The sequence below is a fragment of the Lynx rufus genome, unplaced genomic scaffold (genome assembly GCF_022079265.1).
Source record: "Lynx rufus isolate CCGP_SWC_20201006 ecotype Redwood Valley unplaced genomic scaffold, mLynRuf1.p SCAF_6, whole genome shotgun sequence".
Classification (NCBI taxonomy): domain Eukaryota; kingdom Metazoa; phylum Chordata; class Mammalia; order Carnivora; family Felidae; genus Lynx; species Lynx rufus.
The window spans coordinates 6,684,362-6,700,981 of record NW_025814878.1 but is presented as its reverse complement, the minus strand read 5'-3'; the positions used below and the strand labels follow the sequence as shown (position 1 = coordinate 6,700,981).

The 16,620-nt window shown below is 36.6% G+C and overlaps 1 protein-coding gene across 8 annotated transcripts in view; it reads left to right on the top strand.

The window, feature by feature from the left end:
- SCAF8 (SR-related CTD associated factor 8) overlaps positions 1–16,620 on the top strand; it is a 239,137-nt gene that overhangs the window by 24,047 nt on the left and 198,470 nt on the right. For all 8 annotated transcript variants that reach the window (XR_006966251.1, XR_006966250.1, XR_006966249.1 and 5 more), the window contains 2 exons: positions 11,348–11,431; positions 16,100–16,144. Coding sequence is in view for 3 of the 8 variants with exons in the window: in XM_047102746.1 (XP_046958702.1) it covers positions 11,348–11,431; positions 16,100–16,144 (129 nt within the window). In the remaining 5 variants the exon portion in view is untranslated. The remainder of the gene's footprint in view (positions 1–11,347; positions 11,432–16,099; positions 16,145–16,620) is intronic.

Below are 16,620 nucleotides of genomic sequence, written 5' to 3'. Positions count from 1 at the left end.
TGAGAGAAAAAAATGGGGATTCCTCACCGTACTTTCTGGATAATAAAGTCCCCTTTTCCTAGTTCCTCTATCTGGAAGTTGCTATTCTTTGGGGGGTTTTTAGGTGCTGGCAACAGTTGCTTCTCTCCAACCCATCGCAGGGCCCAGGGGGAAATGGGAGGGGGGAAGAAAAGAAGATTGCTCCTGATGCCCAGCTCAGCAGCATGGAAGAGGCCTTTTACCTAGTGTTCTGGCTGGACACGAGGGGTTTCCTCTAGTGTTTCTGCCTCTAGCATTGGCTGCAGTGATTCTGCCTACTCTCGGGGATCGAAGCCTGTAGATAATACAATTATTTACAACATAAAGCAATATGAAATTTACCTCAGTCCCTTCCCCTGCCATCACTGGTTATTCTACTCCAGTTTCTGGTCAGCTTCCTGTTGTTTTTACTTCTCAGTCCTCAGGTAGCCTCAGGTTGCCTTTGTGTGTTTAGTCTGGCATTTTTAGTTGTACTCAGTGGGGGAGAGAGGCTGTATTGGCTTGCTACATCTTGGCTCACTGCAACTCTGGTATACCACTTTAAGAGGTTTTTGTCGTTGTTTTGAGAGAGAGAGAGAGAGAGGGTGAGCGAGCGTGAGTGCGAGCAGGGGAGGGGCAGAGGGAGAGAGAGAGAGAATAAGCCCACATTGTGCATGGAGCCTGACTCCGGGCTCAATATCACAAATGTGAGATCATCACCTGAACTAAAATCAAGAGTCACTCAGGCACCCCAAGAGTATTGTTTTATCCACTTTATCCCAAGAATTTGGAAAGGATATGTAAATTTTTGTATTGAATTAAGGGACTACGCAAATAAATTTTTGTTGTCTAAATTTAGTTTTTTAAGTAGTAGTTTTTGGGGAGAGTTGATTATAGGTTTTCTTTGTTACTAACTCAGTTTTATTTATTAAAAAAATTTTTTTTAGCGTATTTATTTATTTTTCAGAGAGCGCATGAGCAGGGGAGGGGCAGAGTGAGAGGGAGACACAGAATCTGAAGCAGGCTTCAGGCCCTGAGCTGTCAGCACAGAGCCCGATGCGGGGTTTGAACTCACGAGCTCTGAGATCATGACCTGGGCCGAAGTCAGATGCTTAACTGACTGCCCCCCCCCCAGGCGCCCCACTAACACAGTTTTAAACTGTAAGTTAGATTCTAAAATAAATGGCTTCCTTTTTATAAGAGTGTTCAAAACTATAATATTAATCTTAGACCCCTGCCATGGTTGAGAAATAGAATGTTCTCCTTGGTAATATACAAGGTTAATTATTTATGTGAAAATACTTTAGCCCATAGGAAAGCATAATTAGTTACAAAGCATGTAAACATTTATGTTTGTCATGATAATTATGGTAGCACTTATACATATCAAATTCTGGCTTTTTAAAAAATATTTATTTTTGATAGAGTGCATATGAGAAAGGGGCAGAGAAAGGGTGACAGAGGATCTTAAGCAGGCTCTGCACTGACAGGCTAACAGTAGCGAGCTGCTGAGTTGGACTCTCAACTGACTGAGCCACCACCGCCTCACCAAAAGCGTAGTGTGTAGGTTTGATCTTACTAGACAGATGTTTGCGTACTTCACATTTATAATTTTAAGAAAATAGGCATCATTTTCCCGATAATATTTTATACTTCTATATTTTCTGTTTTTTATTTTAGAAGAGAGCATACGTGAGCTGGGGAGAGGGGCAGATGGGGTGAGAGAAGGAAGAGAGAGAGGACAGCGAGAGAAAGAGGGAATCTTAAGTAGGCTCCATGCTCAGTGCAGAGAGTGATTCAGGACTTGATCCCAGGACCCTATGATCATGACCTGAGCCAAAATCAAAAGTCAGATGCTCAACCTACTGAGTCACCCAAGTGCCCCACTTTTTTTTTTTTTCAAAGGGGTTCTGGATTTGAGATCCTGACAAAGGTATAGTTTTGCATACCCTTCACTAAATAATAATTACTTTCGTTGTATACTTAATTATACTTTGCAAACTGTTTGTTAGAATATTACCTGTCTCCTGGGGCGCCTGGGTGGCGCAGTCGGTTGAGCATCCGACTTCAGCCAGGTCACGATCTTGCTGTCCGTGAGTTCGAGCCCCGCGTCAGGCTCTGGGCTGATGGCTCGGAGCCTGGAGCCTGTTTCCGATTCTGTGTCTCCCTCTCTCTCTGCCCCTCCCCCGTTCATGCTCTGTCTCTCTCTGTCCCAAAAATAAAATAAAAAACGTTGAAAAAAAAAACTTAAAAAAAAAAAAGAATATTACCTGTCTCAGAAGCATGCTGTCTGTTCCATGAGGACAGAAATGTTGTCAGTCTCTTCTATTGGATCCATAGTGCCTGGCACTAATGAGTATTTTTGGATTGAGTAATGAATTGTTGGATTATAGAGAATTTGCATTTTCTGTCATCTTTGGGCTTTTTAAAATATTTTCCAATTTTTCTGTACTAAAATATAATCACAGAAAAGGTCTTAAAGCCTAAAAGCCTTTAAGGTTATATTTTAAAGGAAAAGATTATTTCTTAATTTTGCTCATTGATTTTTAGATTTATAACATTTTAGATTTTATGTGCTGTGATGTTTCAATTACATATGGTTTATTTCAAAGATGCACTTGAAACATTGGAAATTTTTAAAAAGTTTTTAAAAATACTTATTTTTGACAGAGAGAAAGCAAGTGAGGGAGGAACAGAGAGAGAGAGGGAGACACAGAATCCGAAGCAGGCTCCAGGTTCGGAGCTATCAGCACAGAGCCCAACTCGAGGCTTGAACTCACAAACCGTGAGATCATGACCTAAGCTGAAGTCGGATGCTTAACCGATGGAGCCATCCAGTCACCTCAAAACATTGGAAATTTTTATATAGGCACATTATTTAAAATCAGGAGCTGTGCCTTTGTTAAAAGCTTGATCTGGGGCGCCTGGCAGAACATCTGTAACATATCTTTTGCTCTAAAAAGTTCTGATTGTTCAAGAATATTTCTACTTCAATGGAAGTAACCCAAGCTTATGTATAGTTTTCATTCAAACATTTGTTACAAAGAAATTTACTTTAAAAAATCTGAGGTAGGGGCAACTGGGTGGCTCAGTTGGTCAAGCTGGGTGGCTCAGAATTTGCGGTCTGTGAGTTTGAGCCCCGCGTCGGCCTCTGTGCTGACAGCTCAGAACCTGGAGCCTGCTTCAGATTCTGTGTCCCCCTCTCTGTCTGCCACTCCCCTGCTCACATCCTCTCACAAAAATAAAAAACATTAAAAAAAAAATCTGGGGCGCCTGGGTGGCTCAGTCAGTTAAGCGTCAGACTTCAGGTCAGGTCACAATCTCGCGGTCCATGAGTTCGAGCCCCGCGACGGGCTCTGTGCTGACAGCTCAGAACCTGGAGCCTGCTTCGGATTCTTTGTCTCCCCCTCTCTCTCTGCCCCTCCCTCGCTTGTGCTGTTTCTCTCTCTCTCTCAAAAATGAATACATGTAAAAAAATAAAAAAAATAAAAATCTGAGTATAAAGTCACTGTTGGTCGCATTATTCTTTTAGAACATGCTTTTAATGTTGCGTTTTCTTAGTGTTGAATCTGCTACTGTTAATTCTGTTGTTACTTTCTGGTCACATTCTGCTGTGTCAAGTGCAACTGATTTTATGTTACTTCAGTACATGCTTATTGTATCTAATATTTCATTGTATCTAATATTTATCTCAAATCAAAAAATAATTTGGAAGATCCTGCTATATAGGAGAGGAGAACTTGTATATTAGGGAGTGACAAATTTTGGATATAGTTGAAGTAAACCTTGTAGTAAAGTATTCGTTCTCAGGTATTGCAGTTGGAGAATAATCTCTTTAAAGTGACTATCAGTGAAACAAGTCTCTTACTTACTTTTTTATTCCTATATGCAAAACACTGAATTTCTATTTTTTTATGTTTCAAGTTATTTAGGAAATTTTTTTCATTTTAATTTTGACTTTGAATTATAAAAATAACTTTCACAAAAATATTTTGCGAAAGTTAAAAAAATCTATACAGTCAAGATATAATGAAGAAAAATCATTTACAGCTTTTTTAACTGTGTAAGTTTTCTGTTGCTGTGTAACACATTGCCACAAATTTAGCTTGTGGCTTAAAGGACCACAGATTTATTTTACAAATTCCATGGGTCATGACCCAAGCACTAGTTTGCTGCCTTTGCTGATGGGCTCACCAGGCAGAAATCAAGGTGTCATCTAGGCTGGATGCTCTCATTCAAGACATGGGTTTCTCTTCCAACTTCATTTAGGTTGCTGACTGAATACAGTTCCTTGCTGTTATAGGGTTGAGGTCTGGTTAGTTCGCTAGCTATGGGCTGGGGGGTTGCTCTCAGTTCCTACCAGCTACCTCAGGTCCTAGTAGTCATGTGGCCCCCTCACACGGCCATGTGAGAGAGCTAGATCTTTGGTGTCTCTTCTAATGACACTAGTCCTGTTGAGTCAGTCTTACGATCTCTTGTAACTTTACACTCTTACAATCTCATGTCGCTTTACCACCGTGTAGGCTCTATTTTCAAATACAGTCACATTAGTGGTTGGGGATTCAACATAAGAATTTTGAGGGGAGAGATACTGTGGAGGGCCATTGTGGCAAGTATAGTTAAAGCAAGATTGCACTAAAGTATGATTATTATATTTTTCAAAGTAACATAGGCATGTAATTTTTTTAAGGACAAAAGAAATTTTATTTGAAGCTCATCCTTCTCACCTTACACTGGATCCTCCAAAGAGAAAAATGTTTTAGTTCTTAATACTTTAGTTCCTTTGCTGATTACGTTCATGTATCTAAGCAGTATTTTTGTAATACTGTTTCTTGAATAGTCGATTTTAGATGTTATTGACTTTTTGCAAGAATAGATGAGGTATTAGTTCAATTGTGTTGCTCTTGCTGTCTTTAATACCTCAATTTTGCGTGGTGGGACTCTGGAATTAGGCAGGACAAATTATTTTCCTCTGGGTGTATCTTCTGTGTGTACTGTGGCTTGTGGTTTCCTCTTTATGTCCTCAGTTACTAATCCCCTTAATAATATTTCCAGTTTTTGTAAATTTGTGACATCTTGTTTGCTGATTGTACTCCCCTTCCTATTCTGTTTTCATTGTGAGGTTTTGTTTTTTGTTTTTTTTTTTTTTTTTTTTACCTGTTTAAAAAATTGTATTCCTTTATTGTCCCCCTAATAGGAGGAAGAGGAGAAAAATGTCTGTAGTAGCTTGCTGTCTTGAATTTAAAGTATCAGGATTGTGTTTGTTCCACAATTTCTGATTTTCTGATTTTGGAGATTTGAGGGATTCTAACTAGTACTATCAAGACAGTAAAGGACCATTGTTGGGAAAGATGGATTGATCACTGTTTTAGTTATTTTAGGTTTACATAGTGGGTTAATTCCGTTGATCATGGAGCCACACCCTTGAAGGTTTAACAATTAACCTGTAAATGAGCAAGATTTTCCCTAAATTTGATTGTTGTCCTGGGGGGTCAGTTAAGTTCTTTTTTGGGCTCTTCCAAGGTAATGATAGAATTCATGTAATACCTATGCTCAAATCGGGCAAGGCACTGAAGTTTTTGAAGTGAGTTCCCTTAAAATAACAGCATGAAGTACAACATTTTGTTAAGTTTTGGATGATGAGTCACACTCAGCGTGTGGAAGAGGGTGGATCAAGGAGGACATGAATATGCTTTCCAGAGACATGAGATTGCAGTGTTTATCTAAAAGGAAAAAAAGTGCACAGTTCTAGGATTGAGAAACATTGCCCAAGTTCAGAGTTGGCCTGCTTTTGTAGGTAACTTCTCTTGGAACATACTCTGCCCATTCATGTGTGAATTGGTCCTCGGTTGCTTTCTTGCAACAGGGGTAGAGCTGAGTAGTGTGATAAGAGACCATGTAGTCTTAGAGTGTAAAATACTTACTGTGGTGACTATTCCTTGGCCTAATCAGTAGTTGACAGCTAGCAACTTTAAAGATCTTTATTCTGAATAAAGCAGCCAGCAGCAACTCACATATCTCAGTGTAGGTAAAAAATTTCTCAAAACTTGATTAAAGTCATTAGAAACTGATTTGATTAGTTGTTGTTTTCATATCTAAAAAATACATTTGATGTGCCTACAAGTTCCTGAAGGGAGTGAAACATAAGGAAGGAATTAATTAGACTGAAACCCAGGCTATTGTTTAATGTCTTTGTGTAAATAAGTCTTGAGTAGCCAAAGGAAAGGACAGGTCAAGACTGGGACTTCATTTCAGTCAGAGGTCAGACAGATACGGAGAGTTTGTATAAATAAAGGATTGTCACATGAGATTAAATAACATTAGAACATAGCATTTGAGGGGAAGAAGCTTGGTTTTCAGACACAGCAGGTATCAGTAGCCCTAGAAAAGTTAAAATAGTCTTAACAAAGGGAATAATTTGATGGAACAAACTAACAGGAATCAGCAGCCACTTTAGACTTTAGAAAACACTATAGCAGGGAGCCAGCCAGACCCCAAAAAATTGATGTGTAGGATTAAAACATATACATGAGAAAACTGGATATCTAGAGAGCCCAAGCTTAGAGTGCATGCAGCCCCGATCTTCTTACCCAAGCATAGTGGTGGGAATCATCAGGCAAATGGAAAAAAAAAAAGTCCCAGAGTAAACTTTCATTCTTCTCCAACATTTTCCAGTATAAAACCAGATCACATTTTGAGAATACAGGGAGAATAACATTCCCAGTTTTTGGTGAGGGATTGGTATTTCTGATTAGAATGAGGATTGAAATGAAGCTTGGCACTTCCTAATGGCAATATTGTAGCAGAATTAAGTTATCAGTTGGGTATTACAGGTTTATTACTGTCTATCATGCATTATGTCATATCTTGTAGATTTAAAGATTAAATATACTCTCTTGATATACATTGGATTATTTATAGAAGTTTTTTAAAAGCTTTGAATGGTCTGATAGTGTATTTCATCACTATTTTCTTTTTCTAAAATACTGAATGTTGTAGTGATAATCGTACAATTCTCAACAAATAGTCTTTAATGCAGGTCCTAGAGGATTGAGTTTGATGTTGAGAGAATTGACAACAGTGAAATATATAGAACACTTAAATTGAGATAGAAGTTGAATAGAAGGAAAAGTGGATAATGACAAGCTGTCTCTGAAGTCATGTGCTTAGTTCACATTAGTTCATTAAATGTATAAATTTATACTCCACCTACTTCAAAGGAACTTTGAAGCAGCTTATCAAAATTAGACACCCATGAAAATACATTTTATTTTTAGATCCAGTAAAACTAATAGTTAAATATAGCACAGAAGTAGATGTCAATAGACATTTGAGATTTATGTTCAGACAAGTAAAAGAAACATCAGCAGGCTCACTTAGAAGCCAAGCCACAGGATGGGAGAAACATTAATTTTTTTTTTTTTTTGATTAAAAAAGTAAGCACATGAAAAGTAGCTGAATCATTATCCTGTTTCTGTATTCAAGGAGAAAATACTTTGGGAATTCTTGCATAGGGGATTTTGGGGGGGGGGTTTAAAGATAATTTCTTTAACAGATTGGTAAAACACAGTGTACTTACAGTTTAGTAAAGGCATTTGGTGGGGAATTAAATGAAATGATCTGTGTCCATATTCTGATGATCAGATTTAATAAAGAAATGAGATTTTAGAGAATCCAGAATAATGGTTAGTTGAAAGTGTATATATTAAGTGAGCCTTGGAAAAGTACTTTATTATCAGTATTTCTCTGAGTACTGCCTTAAATTTCTGCAGTAGCTGCATTTAAAAAGGGGGAGGAGATGTCTGGTGAAAGATGCCTTTTAAAAATGTTTTATAGGTCTAAATTGCATGTCCCCTAACTCACCCTCCAGCCCTCAACACACACAAAGAGAAAAAACGAAGCTTTGGTGTGCTGTGATATGGACGAATACTTGATTGAGACTTGGGGGCTTTGCTACACGCAATGTATAGTCACCTTTGCTACATGCAATCTATAGTCAACGCATAGAACCTGATGCGTTTTCATCTCCCTAGTAATAGAAGTTATTTTAGAATGGACTTGCAAGTATTGGAGTGAATAGATGTTTGATGGATCCCTTCATATTGTTCATTTAGATGGAGAACACCTACCAGAGAGAAGGATTTTAATTTTAATAATGGCTAGCCTTGTTGAGTAACTTTAATATGTTCTAAAAGCTTTATTATATGTGATGTTTCTGTGAAATGAGTTTCTACTTTGTGAATGAGAAAATGAAACTTCAGAGCTTTAGCAACTTGTAATAAGGTGACATAGTTGGAATTTCTATCCAGGTCTTTCTGTGCAAAGCTTGTACAATGTTGTGTCTTATGTGTATTCATTTTAATTTATTCTTTACAAATATTTATTTTTTGAAGATACTGAAGGTACAGTTTGGAGAAAAGGAAAAAATCTAAACAAAAAAGACACAGTTTCTATTTTTGAGCTTACTCTCTTGTAGGAGAAGGCGAGAGTGGGTCTCAGACAGGCAGCAGCCAGAGCCTATGAGAAATTCTGGGAAATTGACCTTTACTTTTTATATACAGCTTGGTGTAAGCACTGTAGAATGTGTTGATGTTATTTTGTACCTGGTGAGTAGACTGGCATACGGGTAAGAATTGAAGACAGAACTATATTAAAATTCCCTGTGAGGGGCACCTGGGCAGCTCAGTCGGTTAAACGACTGACTTCATCTCAGGTCGTGGTCTCACGGTTCATGAGTTCCAGCCCTGCGTCGGGCTCAGCATTGACTGCTTGGAGCCTGGAGCCTGCTTCAGATTCTCTGTCTTCCCCTCTCTCTCTGCTCCTCCCCTACTGTGCTCGCTCGCTCTCTCTCTCTCTCTCTCTCTCTCAAAAATAAATAAATATTTTAAAAAATTTCCTGTAAATTTGACAGAGGTAGTTTCTTATATCATCTGATGGGATCTTGACCCTAATGGGTGGCAGTGTCATCAACAGGTGGGTACTTCAACGGAAGGGTATTTGTATGCCTCACAATTGATTTCAGCTTGAACAGCTCTTGTACCATTAATGTCATATTAACATAAACTGTATGAAAGGAACTTACATTCTTTGTCCTTGGTGTTACTGTCATTTGTGACAGTTCTTTTAAAAATCAAGTATTAGTTAAATGGTCAACAAATAAACGTCAGAGTGCTATGATGAGTGCTTCAGAGCTGAATGACGTACAGTAAGAGCATGAAAGGGGAATTATTGATCTGGCTGATTCCTCATTGGGTGTTGCTTAAACTAAGATGTATGACTGCACATTAACCGGCAAGGAGGCCATGGTGAGGAGTATTCCAAATAGAGGGAATGGGTCCGTTTTAAAGGCTCTGTGGCAGGAAACTGAAAAAAAAGACCATTGTGCCTAGAGCAAAGGGCTCAGGATGGGAGCATGGGGCGAAATGAGACTGGAAAGGTAGACAGGAATTGAACCATGTGTTTATTCAAAGCATGGGAAGTCATTGACCTTTTAAGGGGTATTAGTCAACTGATCAGATTAGTTTTTGAAAAGATAGGCGTGCACATCCATTTAGAGGTGTTGTCTGTGTGAGAGATGAAAATGATTTGAGCTGTGGTTGTGATGGTGGTAGGAGTAGGAAGAGGAGGCAAATATGGGGGAAACTGGGTAAAAATCAGTAGAATTCATTGATAGATGAAGCAAAACCTGTAGAGGACTCCCTAAATTGCCAGTTGACTAACATTCTGTTTAAGTTACTTTTAAAGTCTGTTCAGATTTATTTTGGCCGTATTCAAATAGCCAAAGCTTAGTTTTCAGACTTGAAATTAATAATCTTGTAGCATTATAGTTAAAATCTTAGCATCACTGAGTACAATGTAAATTTTAATCAGTATTCATTTAAGCTTAGTTATTTGTTCACTGCCTGATTTTTTTCCCACCTTTTTTTAAAAAAAATTATTTATTTATTATGAGACAGAGCGAGAGCAATTGCGGGAGAGGGAGGGAGAATCCCAGGCAGGCTCTGCATCATCAGTTCAGAGCCTGATGCAGGATTCGAAATCACAAACTATGAAGTCATGATCTGAGCCAAAGTCGGAAGCTTAGCCTACTGTGCCACTCAGGTGCCCCCTGATTTTCCCACCTTTAACTGATTTTCTCTCTAAGCAGTTTTATCATCCTTTGCTTATATGAGAAATTTCAAAACAAAATTATTTTTTTTGGCATGGGGGATTACTGCTAAACCTTAAATCCTTTGATTTCTAAAATGTTTTGAGATATAATTTATATACCATACAGTTAACCAATTTGAAGCGTATAATTCAGTGGCATTTAGTATGACTGCACAACATTACCACAATCAACTTTAGAATATTTTTATTACTACCCAAAAGAAATGTTGTACACATTAGTAGTAACATATCATTTCTTCCAAATTCCCCCAGTTGTAGGCAGTCACCAGTAGATATGATTTTTCTGAACATATCATATAAATGGAATCTTGTAATATCTGGTCTTTTTAATATAGTTTTTTTAACTGAGTATAATGTTTTCAAGGTTCATCTATTTTGTAGCATGTATCATTCCTTTTTTGATGGCTAATATTCTGAATGGTTTTAACATATTATGTTCATTAGTTGATGGACATTGGGTGGTTTTCTGCTTTTTTACATCACTTTTTTATGAGTAATGTTGTAATGACCATTTGTGTACAGTTTTTATGTGAACATTATTTTCAATTCTTTTGGGTATATACCTGGGAGTGGAAATGCTGTGTCATATTATGTATTGCTATGTTTCACTTTTTGAGGAACCACCAAGCCATTTTCCAAAGCTGCTGCCCCATTTTACATTCCCACTAGCATTGTATAAGCTTTCCAGTTTCTGCACATCCTTGCTCACTCTTGTTATTATCTGTCTTTTTGATTATAATCAAGTAAATGTGAAGTGGTAACTCATTGTGGGTTTTTGTTTTTGTTTTTTAATGTTTATTTTATTTTGAGAGAGAGAGAGACAGCAAGCTGGAGCAGGGGAGGGGCAGAGGGAGAGGGAGAGAGAATCCCAAGCAGGCTCTGTCTTGTTGTGTACAAAGCCCCACACAGAGCTTGATCCCACAAACCGTGCCTGAGATCATGACCTGAGCTGAACTCAAGAGTCAGATGCTTAACTGACTGAGCCACCCAGGTGCCCCCCTCATTGTGGTTTTGGTTTGCATTTCTCTGATGGCTAATGTTGTTGAACTTGATTTTTAAGAGAAACCAACACTTTGATTGTATTGAGACTATAAAAATGGAAATGTTTGGTAATTTTCTGTAATTGCTTAGAGACCATTAGTTTTGCTGTATTTAAAATTTGTTCTTTTTTTTTTGTCAGTTGTATTCCCTGAATGACTATAAACCACCGATTTCTAAAGCCAAAATGACCCAAATTACTAAGGCTGCCATCAAAGCTATTAAGGTGAGTAATAAATTTTACACTTGAGTTTTCAGAAAAAAATACTATACTAATATTTTAGAGGAGGAATAATTGTTAAAGATTATATAGTTGACCATTGAACATCACAGATTTGAACTGCACAGTCCTCTTACATGTGAATTTTTTTTTTTGTTCATAGGTACAGTGCAGGTACTGTGGATTTTTTTTTCTTCCTTAGGAGTTTCCTAATTACTTATCCTTTTCTCCAGGTTACTTTGTTGTAAGAATATGGTATATGATACATACAGAAAATATGTGTTAACATTTTGTTATTGGTAAGGCTTCTGGTCAGTAGTACTTAATTTTGAGGGAGTCACAGTTCTGTGCAGATTTTCGACTGTGCAATCAGTTGGTTGCTTCTATAACTCTCATGTTGTTTCAGGGTCAACTGTGTATTTTCTTCCTCTTTACAGAGTTAATAAGTGTTCTTGGGGAAAAACACAAAAATGAAAATCTGGTTATCACCTGCTAGCTCGCCTACCTAGAGCTAAACATTTAACATTTTGATAAATGTTCTTCCATGAACTTGAAGCTATCATTTTTCTTTACTTTTCATAAGCAAGATTTAAGATAGGGCCACATTGTGGAGAATGTGTTTATGCTGTTGTTTGTCACACTGACTTTACAGAATCTTGGTAAAAGGTTTCTAAATAAAAATTAATGTTTTTTTTTAGTTCTATATATTTGAAAATGAGACATTATGAAAAATAATTGAGCCTTATTGTTTATAGGACATTTGAACTGGGGGTAGAGGCCACAGGCATTTCGCCATTGCTCTGATACAGTGGTTTTGAGCCAATCTGTGTTGACTCATGGATATTCTGAAAATCTCAGAGAAAGGTTGGACTTTCTGTAGAGAAATATACAGATGCACAAAATTTTGCATAAAATTTCTTGGCCTTAAGGACCTTTTGAAGTTCAACCAGACACCTCTTTCTAAGAGGTTCTTGTCCCCAAAGTTAAGACTCCCTGCTTTAGTAAGCTGTTAAAATTGAGAATGAATGAGTGCTTATTTTTAATTAAGTAGGTTTCAACCTGTGGATATTTGGTGATATGTTTTCCTACTATAAATAAGAACATCAGCCATAACCAGAAGCACCAATTATTTGAATAAGTTGTCTTTGAATAACCGCATTATCTATTAGATTTAACAAATTCCTATTTACAGAGAGAATTGCCACTAGGAAAAAATTGACATAGTTGATTTTTCAGTGTTCTGATGGCCAAAGCTTAGTTTTCAGATGTACAGTTAATTTCTTACATCATTATGGTTAAAATCCCTGTTTATATGTGGAAAATCAAAGAGGTGATAAGCGATAAGGACAGTGACCAGTAAGCACTTAGCCAAGAGAATTTTTCCAAAAAAGTGATTTTTCAGGATATCTGATAGGCTTAGTATAGAATATTTAGTTTCTTGGACTTTCTTTATCCTATTTTACATTGTGATCTGATTTTTATGATCATGATCTGGAGAGTGTACAAACATGTATATTATTACCATTTTTATTCTGTGAAAATAATTGATGTATTTTATGTAAGTTGAGCAAGAATACTTTTTAAAAATTGTTTTCAATAAAGTATAGTTGGCGCATGATGTACTCATTTCGGGTTTACAGCTTTGTGATACAGTATCTCTATTCCTTGTCCTGTGCTCAACACGAGTAATTGTCATCTGTCACCATATGTTGCTATTACAGTATCATTAATTATATTTCCAGTGCTGTACCTTTTGATAACCTATTTATGCCACAACTGGAAGCCTGTCTCCCACTTCCCTTCACCTATTTTGCCCATCCCTCCACCCCCTTCCCTCTGAGAATACTTTTTAATTAAAATACTCTGTAAGTATTGGCGTCAACATTATTTCTATTTTTCAGGTGTAGGAAGGACCTAAGAGAAATTAATTTGCAATAGTCAGCATAAATACAGCTAGATTTGAATCCACGTTTCTCTTAATCAAGAACCTAAATATTGATATACTATACTATTTTGATTTATTGTTATTGCTTTAAATTTTTTAATTTTGAAAATTCAACATCGATGTTGCAAAATATAATGAGCAACGCAGAGTCTTCTCTTAGATTTGCCAATTGTTAATATTTTGCTACATTTGGTTTGTTTCTGCACACACAAACACATTTTTTGGCTGAATTGTTTGAGTTTCAGATTTCATTCATAATAACACTTAAATCCCTAAATATTTGATTTTGACTCTCCTAAGAACAAAGACATTTCCTAAGTAATTATGTGGTGCACTGATCACATGCAAGAAATTTCAGGATCCAGTAAGATCGTGCATTACATTTATTTGTCCTGTCACTCAGCCTGACCCAGCTTTTTTTGTTTTGTTTTTTATGTCATTGACATTTTTTAAGAGTTCAGACCAGTTGTTTTGCAGTACTGTATTATTTTAAACTGCATTTAGTACATAACGTAAATTGAGATTTGAACTGCCTTTTAAATCAGATTTAAATGATACTGTGGTTCATACTGAGGTAAGTCATTGTTTTTCTTTTTTAATCAGTGTTTAGAGGCATGATTATTTTGATGGGCAGTTAACATTGCACACTGTCAGAAAAATCTCACAGATGAACCTATTAGGGAAGAAGGCCTATGTGAATTGATAAACTTTGAATTAAAATTTAGTAAGCAGTTTTACTCAGAATTACATGTAGTAAAATGGCTAGAAGCAGGAAGCATTGTCAAGATGTTTTCCAGAAGAATTATTATTTAATAACAATGATTCAGTATGCAATTAATATTTTATATGTTAATTTTAAATGCTTAAGTAGTGCTTAACTAACTTTTAAGTAGTTGTTTTCCTTTTTTTTGCTTAAGCAACTTAAACTTGTGAGTAAACTATTCCTTTATAGTATGAAAATTTTAGCCAAACTTAAATTTGGATATTTTGATTTGATGACAGTTAGTAATGAGGTTTTCCTTTATTTTTTATTTTATAAATATTGGATTTCATGATGCAGTTCAGAGGAATGTTCTTGTGTCTCTCCAGTCTAGGAGGATGGCCCTTAAAAATATAATTCCTGAGATGAAAGTATAAATAGAAGCACAATTGAAGTTCTTTAAACAAATATGCTAATATGCAATTGCCATAAACTAAAATATATTACACACAAATTGTAGATACCTTTTGTTAAATCTATAATTTTTGTTTTATTCCTTTTTAGGCGAATTGTTTCTAAAACTTACATCTATTTTCTTATAATTGATAGTAGCCCATTACTCGTTTTTAATCTGTGTGTTTACTTCACTTCCTTTGATTTGTGTTGGCTGATCCATGAGAACTTAATACATCTCTGTATCTTATTACATATACTTGTTGTTCCATTTTCCAGGAGAAGCAGAAGGAGATAATGAAGTTGAAAACAACTCCCTTGCATTCATTTATTAATACTATTCATTATTTGATTTTTCTAGTATTACCCTAATTTAAAGATACTGTAGGAGGTCTTTCCCTTCCATGAAAGTAAGAATATACCTTTGCCTGTGTGCTTATTACCAGTACTTTGCTGTCAACATAACCACTTGGGAAAGTATGGTTTTATAAGGACCGCGATTGAATTCTTTTGTATCTCTTAACACGCTTTGGATACATAAATTGGCAATTCAACATCATGGGGGGTGGGGTGCTGATCCCCCCACACAGTCGAGAATCCATGTATAACATTGGACTCCCTCAAAACTTAACTACTGATAGGTTACTGTTGACCTGAAGCCTAACTGGTAACATAAATAGTTGATTAAATACAGTATATGTACTATATACTATATTCTTACAATTGAGTAAGCTAGAGAAAATAGGATATTATTAATAAAATCATAAGATAAAATACACTTACAGTACTATATTTATTGAGAAAAATCAGCGTGTAAGTGGACCCACACAGTTCAAACCTGTGTTCAAGGGTCACTTGTACTGACCATGCATGTATGTATGTATGTATGTATGTATGTATGTCAAGAATTCTTTACTAATTAGATGTCATAGTTACATGCTTATGAATGGGAGTGACATGTTTGTCTCAAAATTCATGATTAAAAATTATTGTTTAGGGGCGCCTGGGTGGCGCAGTCGGTTAAGCGTCCGACTTCAGCCAGGTCACGATCTCGCGGTCCGTGAGTTCGAGCCCCGCGTCGGGCTCTGGGCTGATGGCTCAGAGCCTGGAGCCTGTTTCCGATTCTGTGTCTCCCTCTCTCTCTGCCCCTCCCCCGTTCATGCTCTGTCTCTCTCTGCCCCAAAAATAAATAAACGTTGAAAAAAAAAAATTAAAAAAAAAAAAATTATTGTTTAGATAAACCTTTGAAACTATGTTAAACCTATGTGTAACAGGAAAATTTGAATCTAATTGAACAGATTTTATTTTTTTTTTTAATTTTTTTTTTTCAACGTTTATTTATTTTTGGGACAGAGAGAGACAGAGCATGAACGGGGGAGGGGCAGAGAGAGAGGGAGACACAGAATCGGAAACAGGCTCCAGGCTCCGAGCCATCAGCCCAGAGCCTGACGCGGGGCTCGAACTCACGGACCGCGAGATCGTGACCTGGCTGAAGTCGGACGCTTAACCGACTGCGCCACCCAGGCGCCCCTAATTGAACAGATTTTAAAAGTACACTTCATGTTTTTTCTTTCAGTTCTATAAACACGTGGTACAGAGTGTTGAGAAATTCATTCAGAAGGTAAGTATATAATTTTCCATATATACACTAAATATACTATAATTCTAGATTAATGCCTTGTGCTCTACTCTTTTAAATCAGATACTCAAGTTTAAATTGTTTTGATGGGCTATTAAAAGTGATTTCACTTATTTTCTAATTAATAAATAAAATGGTAGTGCTTTTTGTATAATTCTAAAAACAATAGCTTTTATTCAGGTAGATGTTATTGTCAATTTGCAGTGCCATAGTGAGCATCTGTCACTTGAAAAAAATGGTGTGCATATGATTGATTTTAAATAGCATTCTAAATTTGTTGCTTTTTATAGCTTTTCAGGAAATTCTTGCTGGTCATTTTAAGCAGAATGCCTAGATAGCAAGACTTTTAGATAAGGTGTGGAGAAGACATTGCCTACCGGCTACTTCTCTTCGCTAATTCATTTTGTCTCATCCATTAGGACATTATACATCTCAACATCTTATTATGTAGACTTGAA